This window comes from Salarias fasciatus, chromosome 23 (assembly GCF_902148845.1).
Source record: "Salarias fasciatus chromosome 23, fSalaFa1.1, whole genome shotgun sequence".
Classification (NCBI taxonomy): Eukaryota; Metazoa; Chordata; class Actinopteri; order Blenniiformes; family Blenniidae; genus Salarias; species Salarias fasciatus.
The window spans coordinates 20,835,235-20,850,632 of NC_043766.1; the positions used below are offsets into that span (position 1 = coordinate 20,835,235).

The 15,398-nt window shown below is 41.4% G+C and overlaps 1 protein-coding gene across 1 annotated transcript in view; it reads right to left on the reverse strand.

Moving 5' to 3' along the window:
• sema6bb (sema domain, transmembrane domain (TM), and cytoplasmic domain, (semaphorin) 6Bb) overlaps window positions 1-15,398 on the reverse strand; it is a 134,304-nt gene that overhangs the window by 58,916 nt on the left and 59,990 nt on the right. The window contains exons 3-6 of the mRNA XM_030083565.1: window positions 14,412-14,539; window positions 13,008-13,122; window positions 6,130-6,190; window positions 5,873-5,935 (exon numbers count right to left, since the gene is read on the reverse strand). Coding sequence (XP_029939425.1) covers window positions 5,873-5,935; window positions 6,130-6,190; window positions 13,008-13,122; window positions 14,412-14,520 — 348 coding nt within the window. The 5' untranslated portion in view covers window positions 14,521-14,539. The remainder of the gene's footprint in view (window positions 1-5,872; window positions 5,936-6,129; window positions 6,191-13,007; window positions 13,123-14,411; window positions 14,540-15,398) is intronic.

Below are 15,398 nucleotides of genomic sequence, written 5' to 3' on the forward strand. Positions count from 1 at the left end.
ATGTTGACTGAAGTAGTGCATTCCTCACCCTTGTTATTGTGAGCACACGCACAGTCACTCAACCACAAAGACACGCAAATCGAAAAGCATTCCCCGGCAAAAAAAATGTGAAGGTTCACACACACAGCGTCTGAGGACTAACAACAACTTCTCTGTTGCTACAACACATCTGCTCCAAACAACCTGCAGCAGTCAGACACCATTAAAACTGAGGAGGCTCCACCTTCAGCATCTGCTTTCCATCTATGGTCCAGATCTGAACTTTTAGTCATATATGATAAACAACCTCTTCATTTAGCTTAAACCTGGATTTAATGTTTGTTCTAACGACAGGGTTTTATCCAAAACTTAACGAGCGTGGTGTTTTCCCTCCGGCTACAATCAGCATTCTTGTGTTTGGTCTAATTTAATTACAACACAGGTTGAGATTGTTAAGGCTTTTGCTCATTTTCTTGCTTCAAATGCAGCAGCCGATTTTTTTTATAGACTCATAAACTATGAGTTATCCTGATGACCTGCTTTTGTAATGTTCATACAATAGGAGCCATCTATGGCAGTACATCAGGGGGTCGTATTTAGCAAGCTGCTATTCTAAATCTCCAAAGTTTCCATTACATGCCTGGCTGGTCCCCTGATGTTAGCAACCAGGGAGAAGCGAGCGCTGGCCTGCCAAGAGTCGCCATTGAGCCAGCAATCTCCCACACAAGCTCATACACACACATACAGTGTGTACACGAAACGCACAGACACAAAGCCTTGGCAAGCCCTCTTCTCCACTCATTAACAGCAGGTCTGTCATTTCCAGAAAAATCCCTGATGTACAATTCTGACTGAAAACAGAGTGACTCTCGGTGGCATGAGGAAAGTATGAGTGTACGTTTGTGAATGTGGGTACAAGATAAATTAACAGCGGTATCAAATTAGCAGCACGGTGTTGTTCCGAGCACTGCGGTCTCGCTAAAGCTAATCTGACTGGGCGCGCCACAGGCCGCAAACAAACAACAGACACAGCAAGAAGGGCGAGGAGGAGAATGGGTGAGAAATCAGACACGTCAAGTACGTTGAGAAAGACAGAGACGGAAAAATGAAAGACTGACAGCAGCGTTGGAGACCAGAGAGTTTTCAAAGCCAGTCAGCCATGTGTCAGCCTCACCGCTGGAGCCGGCCTGCAGCAAGACTGCCAGATCGTGGGGTCAACTGAGCCTTAGTCCCAGATGGACACACACACACACACACACACACACACACACACACACACACACACACACACACACACACACACACACACACACACACACACACACACACAAGCCCTAAAACATAACACTTACCTAAGTAATCTATTTATAATCTTCCACTTGAACCGACTGAGTGCATAACGCCAAACCGTCACATAAGCCAGGCAGTGATTGATAAAAGTCATGTGCTTGAGTGTAAGACGATTTGCTATTTGAGAACATACAGAGAAAATTACATGGCATCAAAATCTGCGTTTTCTGTATCATGCAAAAATACAGACGTCGAGTATGCTTAGAATGGCCGCCATGGGAAATGAAATCTAAAATGTATTCCTTGGGTAAAGAAAACTCGCCTTCAAATTGTAGCGTATCACAAGTGAGACCAGCATAAGGACAATATTGAAAGCATTATACATAAAGTAAAGGAATACTATACAAATACCTCAAAAGCTGTCAAAAGTTTATTTTAGAATCGAAGCATCCACTGCCAAGTGATGAGCTGAAAATTCAGCTCATTTTTTGCTTTGTGTTAGTGAAACTTGCTTTCTTTACTCTGTATCTGATGTTTTTGATCTTCTGACTTCAGTGCTGAGTTGTGAGCTTGATAAATATCTAAAAAGTACGACTCCAGGGTGACTATAAAAATGGGCTAGTAGAGTATGAGAGATAGGAAGAAGTGTGAGTTTAAAGGAACCATGTGCCGGCTGTGACATTATGCCCAGCTTACAGATTCAGAAGGGAGAGAAACTAGATCCTTCACACACAAAGTGTTACTTGGATGAAAAAAGGGCACCAACAGTGAGGAAGAAGAGACCCCAAATGTGGAATTTTAAATAGATGAATTCTACAGGCACCCCCCCCCCCCAAAAAAAAAAAAAAAAGCATTGAAAATTCATTTTCTCATGGTGCATCCCAGAAAAAGGCATTTCAGTCGGACAATTGAAAACCCAGAGGTCCTCAGAGAGCACAATCAGCACAATATTGATCAAACAATCTCGCTAAGTGCTGCTTATAACGATGCCCAAATGCTCTTTAAAAGCAGTCTATATGGAATTGCTTTTGTTTGCAGGGACACGCCATGCTGTCATAGCCTGATGCGTTGGCACAGAGCCACCTCCGGGAAAAAGTGTCACCCACTATCTCTTACTCTCTTCTGCTTTCATAACAGGAGAAGGGAAAGTGAAACGAGGGGGAGATATGACAGCCCGAGACAATTAAAAGGGCAAGTACAGGAGAGATAAAGAGACAGCGGAAAGCGGAGGACAAAGAGAAATCACGGGGAACATGCGGAGTGAGTGACAACACAACCGACAAGTGCATTCATCAACAATCATCTGGTCAATGTGGGAGAAGAGAAAAAAAAAGGCTAAAGAATTAGGATATTGAATTTTCAGCCTAATTAGGGAGAATGCCATGTCCTTTGTGATCAACCAAGCAGAAACATTTAATTACAAAACCAATTATGAGGTGGCGAATGTATCACATCTGACACAACCATCCCCCAAGCAGAACAGGGCATTTTCAGGAGATGAAGAGAAGGAGAAAAAGAGGGGTGCAAAGGGGGAAAGGCTGAAGGAGACACACAGAAACTACAATTTTCTATAGACTGTGCTTAGAAGTGTAGAGTCAGGAATAAAAGACATTAAATTATGGATAAATGGACACATATTGAGTCAACGCACATCATGTCTTTGAGGGTTGATGGTCTGACTTACACATATGGCAGAACCTCGGTGCTGCATCATACTTGCATGTGTGCCTAAAAAGACTGTTAGTGTGTTTGAGATTCAGTAACTTCGGTTGACCTTAAGCATGATTCTCAAAATGGCAACAGGCAGCATGATGCAATCCTGTGCAAAGGCCCTTCAGAATCCATTCTGGCATTAAGATAATATCAATGCAGTGATGTTGAATTCAAACTGTCTGCATAGCTTCACATGGGAATAAATTAGAACCAATTCATTGTTTAATCTTGAAGGTTACACAACATTTTCAGACCACTTCTCTAAAGAGAAGATTACATGGAGGTAAATGAATTGAATCATAAGAAAGACAAAAAAAAAAAAAAAAAGAACAACATCAAGTTGGACACCTGTGCTTTGCAGGGTCACATTGAGAATCGTATCTCCTAAACATAATTCCTGAGCTGCTCTAGTGCAGCAAAAACTGAGTAATTCACCTTACACCACATGTAAGTTGGTGTAAGTTTCTCAAACTACAATGAGAGTCAGTTCAATTGAAAATCTAATAGAAAGTGCAGAATCAACTATGAACATTGTCCCAGGCTTTAGTAAACCCAGGTTTTAGTTAATCATAAAAAAAAAAAAAAAAAAAAAGTGATAATCTAAGAATTCTCAAATGATAATTGGTAAGCAATTATTTGATTCAACATTTTAAGAATTATTGTATCGTGCATACATGCTAGAGATACGTGGATGGCTCATTTTTCCATCCGCAACCGCTTCTTAAAATCTCCATCCGCCCGCTATCCGGCTGCTCGAAAGATTTTTTATCAATTTTCAAAACCGAACCCGCCCGCCATTCGCAGAATAGTGTTTTGGCTATTAAAATGTTGCTATTTTTTATTTGAGTGCTTCAACCACAACCCGCCCGAACGTAATTAAAATCTTAATTTTTCGACACGTCATCCGCCCGATCCGCGGTTATCCGCAGGCTCCGCGGGCGCAACCGCAATCCGCGCATCTCTAATACAGGCATATTTGCACTCACTGAAGGGAATGATTGATGAAATATCCTACATATGAAGTCAGTGTTCCACAGATGGTGGCATGCTTTAGTATTTATAAATATTTAAAACTTCCAAATATACAAGCATGTATTTATGGTGACATTGGTATCAGAAAAATGTTAAACTAGTTATTTCAGTGCTGTTACAGGTAATTATTTTGACAAGTACATGAGTATTTTTCAATTCTGTATTCATTTGGCCAAACTGACGTCGCAACAAACTGCATTTTCCATCATATTCAACAAGTATCAGCAAATGTGACCAAGAATTAGTAGTCAAATCAGTATCAACCACATCTACAACCACAGACGCGCAATTCATCCATTCAAATGCATCTGAGTCTAGAGAGCTGACTGAAAGGACCTGGCTGTGTCCTTATCTTCCTCACATTACCGTGTGACTCACAGTATTACCAGGCAGAACAATCATTAGGGGGCAAGAAGACCTTTCATATCTCAGTCAGCCCCACAGCTCTCCTCAGGGCCGGCCAACAGGGATCCACACACCACCCCGTTCCAGCCACCTCCCCTCCCTTTTCTTCGCCTCGCTTTTTGTCTATGTCCTTCTATTCTCTATTGTGTTCCTGTCTGGCACCGTCTCACACAGATTTATTGTCAGGTGTTCTCTCACTGTGTTAAATAAGTAATTTTTTTCTGTGCCTTTAGGGGACAGAGCACATGTTTTCCCTGTCAACCACAATCACCAGAGCTATACACCTCAACACACATGGAGACACTGAACACCAGCTTTATGTGCTGCAGACAGAAGCTCAGATATATATCTGTATGTGTCTGTGTTTGTTGAAGATTTAAATGATAGTCAGGTGTGTGTTGGTGGGACATTTCTCCCAATCTCCCCCTCACCAACTCAGTTTCTTGACGCCCACCTGCATTTTCTGCGGGTACAGGACGGACTCCTGGCAAACGATGGCGGAACAAGATTTAAAATGATTTGTCTTGAGTCTGTTCTTCCCTCATAGTTTTATAGTATTTGCAGTTTTAAAGTTTAATTAATGTTCACACTGCAGCGTAAAATCCAGTTTTGTTTGATAAAACTTCTCCAAAGTTCAAATGGCTGTTTTAACAGTAAAGAGAAAATAAGTTTTTCCATATTTATGATGATGATCTTGAGCTTTATTGTGAATTAACAACTGATCAGCTGGGTCTTCATTAAGAAAGACAATATTGAAACGACAAACATAACGACTCATACACACACCTGGGTTAATGATTCAACTGGGCTAAATAACAAGCTTAGATTTTCTTCACTGTTTTGGTGGAGTGTAACGGGTCTCATCAGGGTTGTTTTAAAACGCAGCAAGCACCTGTTTCCAGACAAAAGCTCTGAAATCTTCTTCTCCTCAGAAACAAAAGGCTTACAGACTGAGTGAGACTGCACCTGGTGAGCAGCAAATATCATCTCAAAGGTGACAGGCTCAACTTAAAACAGTCGGGTGACACTAAATCATGGATAAAATTTGAGTTAATGTTGATGTTTGATTGATCAAATGGATGCAAGCAGCCTCTGCTGAATGGGCGCCAAATGAATTTCACAGTCGTTAGGACACTCATCTATTTAAAAAACACTTTCCCCCTTCCAGTCCTCCCTTGAAGGCATTTCTGTGTGGAGTGTGCATGTTTTACCTTTTTCTTAACGCTCAAACTTCTTCATATAGTTGGAAAACATGCATTCTGGCTTATGGATGGTTATAAACTGCCCATAGCTGTGGATGGAAGTGTGTGTGACTGTCTCCCAAAGCCAGCTGGGATTGAATCCAGCCCCCCGTGACTTTGAAGTCAATAAAGCGGTTCTGGATGGATGGATCTTCTGAATGTGCCAAAAGATGCTAAAAAAGTTGTTCCAGCAGACAGACACCAAGTCTTACCTCATGTTTGCCCTTCATTCTACAGATCCGGATGTCATTTTTGTTTGACTCCCATGTTCTTTTCTGTAGGACAGAAATGACTGTAATTCAAATAAATAATAAAAAAAAAAAAAACCCTGAGGTTCGCTACAATCATCATTCCATTTATCCTTTGCACAAAACAATGTTTTCAGGCCAACAAGTGATAATAACAGTAATAATAAAACATTCACTTGCAGGTTGTAAATGCTGTGGGTGACCGTAAAGAAGCCGCTTACCTTGCTGTAAAACATCTCGTCCCCTGCAACGATGTCCAGTTCCACACGGAAAAGGTCATCTCTGGAGCAAGAGAGGGGAGAGCCGCTGTTAACCAACGCAGCGCTATTCAAAGCTTTTGTTGTGTGCAGATCGTGCACCAAGCAAGCCATGAATACCACTTCACATTCCAGAGTAAAAATTATTGCTGACTCAAGACAGTGGCTGTTGATTCAAAGTTTTTTGGATAAAACCCAGCCCTCACATTCAATACATACTTAGAGAATGAAATATCTCCCGTGCAGAGAATCTGTGTGGCTCCATGTCTAAATAACTCTTCACTATAATCCTGCAGTACTTACAGCTGTATAATGAACAATCAACATATTGAAACAGTTAAGACTGATCACAGGAGCAGAGATTAGCTTCACAGTGTCTTCAGTTTTCTCCAGAATACATGAGAAATTGTACGTGACCATATAATGTATGTCTCACGTTTCCTCCTGGTGCATTTTTGCTATCACCCCTTAAACTGGAGTTGCTGCGCTGGATTTTCTGCTACAACCACGATTTTGGCTTCGCATTTTTTACTCAAAAGCATGAAATTAAATTAATGGATTACTCAATCAAGCTTGTACATTGATGCTTGGACGCCCCCTCCTACATGAGGTCCAAAAACCTAGAAGCATGCATGTATTCATGATATTCCAAACAGCGCCTTCTTGCACTCCTAATCTGCTGATAATTCCACAGTAACCTTGGATGCGGCCATGCTGACGCCTGCATATTGATCAAGGCCTCGGTATCTGCTGGGATGGATCTGAAGTGTGGGCTTCATCTAAGCTACGGGCCGCGCTCTGAACAGACGGATCTGTAAATCTGCCATTGCCATGGAAGTGCTGCATTATTGATCCCATCTCTGTCTCCCATCTTTGCTGCATGCTCAGTTGTTGTTTCACAGTTTTCTTTGGAAGATGAAGGAGGTATACTGTGTGAACCCCTGTGTACAAGTATGAGCAAGGTTGAGTTCTCACACCACTCGAGTGGGTGTATTTACCACTGCATTTTTGACAGATTTTACCGAGCGGGAGAGAAAGCTGCAAGAATGTGTTCTTGATGAGAACACAGGTAGGCCAAGTGCCATCAGGTTACTCCTCTGCAGAATGAATAATTTATCTTTACTTCCTCTTGCTGCATTAGAAGATTCCTGCCCTCACTCAGCCTCACAGACCAGGAAAATGGCTAAGTGGTGGAGAAGTGCAAAATCACCAAACACAGGCTTGGTACACTCCTGCTTAAGAGGTCAAAGTTTAAGCATTCTTAAAACAGTGGAGTGGGCCAGAGTGTGAGGCGTAATCTCATTCTGCATGCTTCAGCGTTGTCTCTGCATTAACATAATGAATATAGCAACAGGCCCTCTAGTCAGAGTGGCTGGCAGCAAATACTGTTGCCTCTGATAGCGCAGAGGAGGGGGAATTATTTATGCTACTGCCTCTCTGTGGCCCGCGTGTTTTTGTTTGTTTGGATGTGTGTAAGTGAATTTAATGCACAGTGCATGTGGTAGAAGGTTAGGATTAAGGGTGCATTAAAATTGGACTCAAATGTAAACTGTGTGAAGATTAGATTCTTCATGCTTCAGGATATGTGTCGAGCCATGAATTGCTTCAACTGGCTAGTCCGTAATTCTTTCCAAAACTACACATAAATCTTATGTTTGCTTTGTCCGACCTTGTCCTTGGAAATAATGTGCACGTGCTTGCGTCCTGGGGCCTATTAATCCAAAGTCAACACTGGCTCTGGAGAAACTGTCAACATTTCCGAGTTTTCTCACTTGACCAGCTGATGAACCTTCTCCTTCTGGCTTAGAAAATAACAACAATCTAAAGATCAAGACCTCTTAACACGCAAAGTTTACTCATATTACTTTTCTTTTGGCCAGCTCCTCAACTTGCTGCTTGCCTGTGGTTTTAGGAGAACATCACTAAGCCTCTCTGACCTTTCACAGAAAGTGTGAGGAGACGTTGAAAAATATGATGATTGTGAAAATTATTATTGTCTCACATTGGCTCTTATTGCGAGTCAGAAACTGTCTTCTGGCAATAACTGAACAATAAACACAAAGAATGATTTATACCAGTGGTCCCCAACATTTTTTACACTCCGGTCTGTTTCTAAACATTATTTTTCCGCGGACCGACAGGACAGCGTATAAAACCTCCTTAACAAGGGCTTAATGATGCATGAAAAGAATAGAAAAAAAACTGACAGAGTTCAGCAAAGGAAAGATGAACTGACGGAGGTGAAGTGTTTTTCAAAATAAAAGTCAAAGCCAACAAAAGGAAATTTTAAATTATGCTTTTAAAATAAAGCTTGTTCTCCTCTCTCTTATTTTATTAAAATATATTATTTTAAGTACTTTTTAAAATTTGGTTCTAAATCTGATACATATGTGATGTTTCTAAAGCAGCCTCAGTTTCATCAGACTTTTACATCCTTTAATTAAAACAGGCAATACAATTCACAATGCATGAAGATCGCACAAACTAATAGACAGAATTCTACACACATATAGTGGTACTGAATAGCTGTAGCAGCTGCACACATCCAGCATTAACGTCTGTTCCCTCTTTATTTGTTGGTGGTCTTCATGTCATCATTTGGTCAGAATTTTGTCAGCTCTAATTGCGCAATTTTCAAATGGAGACATGCACACCAACACACTGTCGCTCGCATCCACCTTTACTTCAGGGAACACGACACAATGTGTGTTGCCTCGCGTCTTCTGTCTCACATGTGGGTCACTCGGTTATGATAGGTTCAGAATCTCTTCACACTGGAGTCTGATGGGAAAATCCACAAACGGAAAAAAAATCGGATGCTATATATAAAAAAAATAAAGAGATTGACGTCTTTGAAATAGACTTTAGAATTTTTTTTCCTAACAGTTGAATTGTTACAAAAAATAAAATCAACAGTTCATGTCTTTGTGTTGAACCATTTCAGAATGTTTTCTTTAAAATTGATGTTCATTTTTGAGATTGTCGTTCCGGGTGGTGTTAAAACTGACAATTGTATTTTGAGAAATTAAATTCCGATATGCTCACTTGTCTGCTGTATATTACTGAGGTGGATTAAAGACTGTAATCACGGCAGCGTGGCTCAGCATACACACACCAGCACATTTGCAAAAACTGTGTAAACCACACAAAAAATAATATTCAAAGTGTGAAAGATTGTTCTTGAACCACATTAAAAACAGTTTTTCATTCTTTCATTTTTATTATTTATATTTCATTCCCGGAATGAAAAAGAAATTTCTATTTTTTTCAAGATGCAGTGTTAAATCAGTATCTTGAGTGTGTATAAATGCATGTTCATGTGGGCGTCTACACTCGTGTCTCTTTACACTTGGACAGCACACTGATCTTTCTCTGCCCACCTCAGCAGGACAGGCAGCTGTAGCTCTCAAGTGCTCCCTGCTCTTGCCACTTCTGATTTCCATCCTGTCTGTCTGCCATGAGGCGTTTAACCTGAGCGTGACCACTTCACAACCTCTACTGAACTCTGTGGTCAAATTAAAAATGTATCTGAAAAGAAAAACATCAAAATATATTAATTTGTTAAACGGCCAATCAGAATTTTGACCCCCCCTCCCAAAAAAAAAAAAAAAAAAAAAAAATCCTGTGAATTTGTAAGGCAGTACAAAAGGACACGTTTTTTTTCCAAACTTGGCATCTTTCACTCTCTGGTGTCGGTCAACACACTGCAGTCGGTCCGTATTTGTGTGGATTAGCCGTTTTAGATGTGACGGAGGGCTGAGGACCACAGGATTCACAGCTGCTCACCTAAACGGCATTGAAATGGAGCTTTGCACGGCAATGGGCTTACTGCACCTGTCACCAGACAAACGTGTAGTTTACTTCCATTCAGGACGGATGGAAAGCGGACGGAGACGGGTTGCTGCTCTCAGCGGGTGCTCGGGGCAGGGATTTAGCAGTGCTTGCAGTCTGAGGAGCAGCTATGCTAATGGTGACAGGATTTGGGATGAGTGTGGCATCTTATCAGGCCATGCTCTCTCTGGGAGCTTTTGGCAGTCATACCTGCCACCACAGGTACATATTTATATCTTGTATATTTTAAAATCCAGTCTCCCTGTGGCTCACACATACATTTCCACATGGATCATTTTCTCTTAAGACCTATCACATACCCTGCTGACAAGAAGCCACAAACACTATTAGCCACTTAAAATAAATATAGTCTTGAAACTTTCTTTCACAGTGTGTCCCATGCAGCCATCCGCCTCCCTCAACTCTTTGGTTGTTCTGACTGTAGGACTCATATTTGATTATCATCCGGTTGGCTGAGACATTTGTATCAGATTACTTCTCCGGCTCAAGGAAAATTCTTGCAGCTGTAAATTCAAATGAATGTGTGTGTGTGTGTGTGTGTGTGTGTGTGTGAGTGTGAGTGTGTGTGTTTCATGAATCTGATCATATTTTAAGGCAGACATTCAAACTACAGTAGCTCTACTTGTCTGTGGGCAGTTTTATGGTCAAGTTGTGTGCATGTGTGTACTTATGGAGCCGCTCAGAGCAGACAGTACGGCTGGAACTACGGCGCACGGTTTGATATATTTACTACCGAGTCTCAGTAGTAAGGTTAGAGCAGCTGGAGGCCAGGGGCTGGGTCATTTCCTGGACCATAGTGGCGTCTCTTATTGAAAACCACTTGAGTCTTCTTTCAGACTAAGACAAATAACTAACACCATATGTGGGAACTAACTGTGCCTCCTTTTTTCTTTCTTTCTTTTTTTTTCTTTGTATGTTTCAAGCTAAATTAATTTTTGGACAACATGCGCAGTAAATCCTGACAAGCATGTTTTTTGTTAGCTCAGTCGGTATGAAAACGGCTCCTGAATGGCTCCAGGGAGCAGAGGGTGAAACTCCTAGTCTGGCTCCTGACCACCAAGGCTACTGTCTGTCCTGGATCAGCACATTCACCAGCCTGACAGACATATGGAGGCCATCATCACATGCAGACCAAACTAGAAAATGCTCGACTCAGCTTGACTTGACATTTGTCAGGACAAATATCAGCTCAGATGCAGTTGCTTCAAAACGTTCAACAAAAGACATATTAAACTTATGCAGTTACGAGTTAAACATAAGAGCTTTTTCGAAGCTTGTTTTAACAGCTATCTCGTTTTGACGGTTTATGAAATATTTGACAAGCTTGTAATACATTTACAGCACGGTCTAAACCTCTGAAGTTGTAACATTTAAAGGTTGCGTGCACCCTTGCAGGTCGTCACTTATTTTTTCCACATGACTGTGAGAATAACGTAAAACAGCTGCACCTGTCTGCAGGACTGTATAAAGTGTTGGACTTAGTTTATTACTTTAAATTTATCTATTCATAAACGTAACTGTTTACAGTACAACAATAAAAATGAGGGAGCTGAACAACAAGAAAAGACACATCAACAACTTGCTAATGGACAGTAATTTAACTAAGTGGTCATACAATGAACAGCAAAAACTAATGTTTTTATTTCTTAGCCGTTACTATTTTTAACACTCAGTTGTTGTTTTTCTGACTGCCAAATTATAGTAAAATTTTATAAATGGCTTTCTGTCTACCTGAAATTTCAACTCTATGCATACAATATATGTATTTGATAGATTAGAAAGATACCAGTTTCTAATGCAAATGTCAATAATGACTTGACTGAAAAACATTTGGTTATGAATATCCAAACAAGTTCGAATCAGTGATGGAATTTTGCACTTTGCTGAGATGCCTGATCATATGGTGCATTACTATAATGTGTTATGTTGTTAATTTGGACATTCAAATGTTACAAATGAGACGATTATTATAGCAGTATTTTAGTTACAGGGAATACATTTTGTAGCCAGTGGTTGAGATTTTTTTAGAAGCCATGTTTTGAGGGTGCCAATGTCCTGGTCTCAGTCACTTCATGTTAAAGCAATATGGAGCATTCACTGATCTCCAATTTGCTACGCCAACTAAAGATATTGACGTGCTACTTCGTTGCTTTACATAAGTTTACTAGTCTATTTGGATGTTAAAATCTCTAAAACAGATCAGTTTTTTTACTTAATTCCAGTGAAATATTTGATTTTTCTATTTTGTCATGAGACCAACCCAAAAACAACCATCGGAAAAGGAAAAGAGCTGATTAAATGATGCAACTGATGCATTTTAAGAAAGGTTTGTTTTTTACATGAAAATATTAAAGGAAAATGAAACATAAACTGGTTGTGTATTGAATTACACAATTCTCTTTCATGGGGGAAACTATGATATAATATTTAGAGCTGCTTTATACAGGGAGGGTTTGCCCACAATTAACCTCCTGACATATTCAGCTGTCTCAGTCATTGGTTAGTTTATAGTCACCTTGCATCTCTCATCTCTCAGCCTCCCTTCAAAAGTCTCCCTAAGCTTAAGAGGTGCAGCATTACCTTGAGGAAAGCAAATGGTCCAAGCAGGGATTATAGGCTCCGGAAAGTTAGCTTTGAAGAGGTTTTTCTTTTTTTTTTCTTTTCTTTTTTTTTTAAGAGAAAGATTACTGGCTTTGTTTTTGCTTTTATGCCACATTTACAACAGTTTGCTTTACTTTCTGTGCTCGGAGTAGTTTACCTGAAAAGAGGGATCTCATTGCTACTGAGAGGGAGACTCAAATGTTGCAATTCCAAAAGCAATGCTTTGTAAAACCGACAAAACTGTTCTTAGAAACAAATGATGAAATAACTCAAAAGAAACACTACACATGGAAAACTGCTCGGAAAGTATTTGTTACACCTGTTACAATTTCATGTTTGTGAAAATAGTCTGAAATCCGAGATTTACATTACAAACAAGTGCATTTTACCTGGCGCCGATGTAGAGTGTCCGGTTGACTTGGAGGATCCTCTGTATGTGCAGAGGCTCTTGTCTCAGCCATGTTCTGTGCGGTCGGCCCAGAAAAACTGGATATCGTCTCACCACTGGCAGCGAACAAGAGACAGAAACACAATATGTCATTCGTCTGTGACTAAAGCCTTTGGCAACGACAGTGCTTTTTGTGTTCACTTTGTCTTGACAGTCCAGTAGCAGCAGTGGTCTTTCAAGGTTTCTACCGCACAAAGCATATTGCAGCATTGCAGGGAGAACGTAGTCTCAAACTGAAAGACATCCCAACCACCCCTTGCATGCCATTCTGTTGGTAAGTTTTGTGTTTGAGGACTGATCGAGACAGTTCAGATGAATTGAAATTTGCATGCCGCTTTTTGTTGACAAGTTTTGTGATGCATGTTCTGCCAACTGATTCAGATAAATCAGAAGGAGAGGCGCAGGCATCAAAAAGGTAAAACAAAACGATGGGTGTTTCAGAGGACGAGGTATTCTGAGCGCCAAGGAAGAGAAACCTTTAGGGAGAAAAATCCGACATAAAAGGGATGAAAACTCTTCAGTGACTTTTGATCATGATGTAAAAAATGTGCCGAAACATAAAAATGAAAAGAGAGGCAGAAATAACACCCACATATAAATACGATGAATTGCAGTGTGGAGCTATTTTTCTCTGACCTCGACATGACGTGATGAACATATTTTCATTTTATGAGGTCTTTCTCGCTCTTTGTTTCACCCTCATTAATATTTTGTTCTAACTTCTTTGTTATATTGTCTTACTGGCTGGATCCACTCTTCTCCATATTGATCCTCCATTTTATTCCATGCGTCCAGTGAACCATTTTTCAGAACTTGTACCTGCTCAAAACCACAGCTGCCAAGGCTGGATGCAGACGAGCCGGTGCAGCTTTCAGCAGTCTGACAAGCACCACACGCTACTTTTGATGTGGATGCATGTAGAGGGCTTTGGACTTGCTGGGAAACCATCTATCAATATTATTGAACTGCAATCAATCAAGGTCTGGGCTGAGCGGGAGACTGCAATGCTGATATGGAGACGCAAAGTCTGAGTGCGTCTCATGAGGATCTGAGCACGCCTGTGTGAAAGTCATGAATATAAGACCCCCTTTTCTTCACTCTGGTCGGATGCCTGTGCGTGACCCCACACCTCTTGACCTGAACACCAGTCAACACTCTTCGTGTGAGAGCCTGTCTGACCTCTCACAGCCCACACCGTGACCCCGGACCCCCGCCCCGCCCCACCCTCCCTTTTCACCACTATGCATGTTTGGCTGCAACCCAGCACTTCACACATCACGATCCAGATAAGAGGCATGCCGGGGAGCGAGGAGCCTACAGAGTGAGAAAGTCAAGACGTCGTTACCTTCGGTGGGGATGAAGTTGAGGGGCCCTGGTTCCTCTGGGAATGCCGGGCTTGCCGTTCGGAGCACCAAGCACAGCAGGAGGAAGGAGGGACGGGCCACAACTGCCATAGCAACACGACAGTGTAGTCTGTAGAAAGACATCAAAAAGAAAGAAAAGGACTAAGTCACTGCGGTTGATAAACAGACACACTCACTGAGCCATTCATAGAGTAGGTAACTGAGTAAGGAGCAGGCGAGTTTCCCCCCACAAAAAGTCTTTCTTTGTATTCCCACAGCATTGCTGTCTCTCTGCCCTGATGTGAGGGGAGATAAATAGCTGCTTGGAGTGAGGGATTAAGTCATCCGCTGCGGGAGAAGTGTCCAGTCAGCTCTGAATGCGGCCAGATCACTGTGGCATGACCACATCAAACACCGCACCACTACAACACTTCTAAAACCAATGACAAAGAGACATCAGAGCAGAAGAGATGATGACATCCCGGGCAACACGGCGGACACAGAGGTATGTCCTATAGGCAGCTTGAATTAAGCAAATCCTCTGTAGACACACAGTCTTTCTGAGGCTCATTGATACTCTTGACATCAAGCCTTGTCCAGGATATGAAAGAGACTGAGAAAATGAGAGAAAGGCCGGTTTACCCAAATGAAATGCTTCCCAGTGACATGAAGTGCCTCTCAGCCAGCTGAGCTAAACTGATGGTATTTTCCTTCAGGAGGTTTTGAGGAACCTGCAGGTTCAGGATATTATTCATGCAGAAATACAAATGTTACCCAAATGAAGTTATCCCGCACAATCTATCTGGAAAGTGACTCCAGAGTTCAGCTGAGCTCGCAGGAGAACAGTTCCCACTGCTGTTACTGACTTCAGCCACAAACCTCAGCTGGTGTGACTGGCTGGACACCACCTCTCCACCGCCTCTCCACCTGCAGCCGGAGCACACGCGATTCTATCTGTTCAATATGTTTCCCATAGACACTTGATTAAA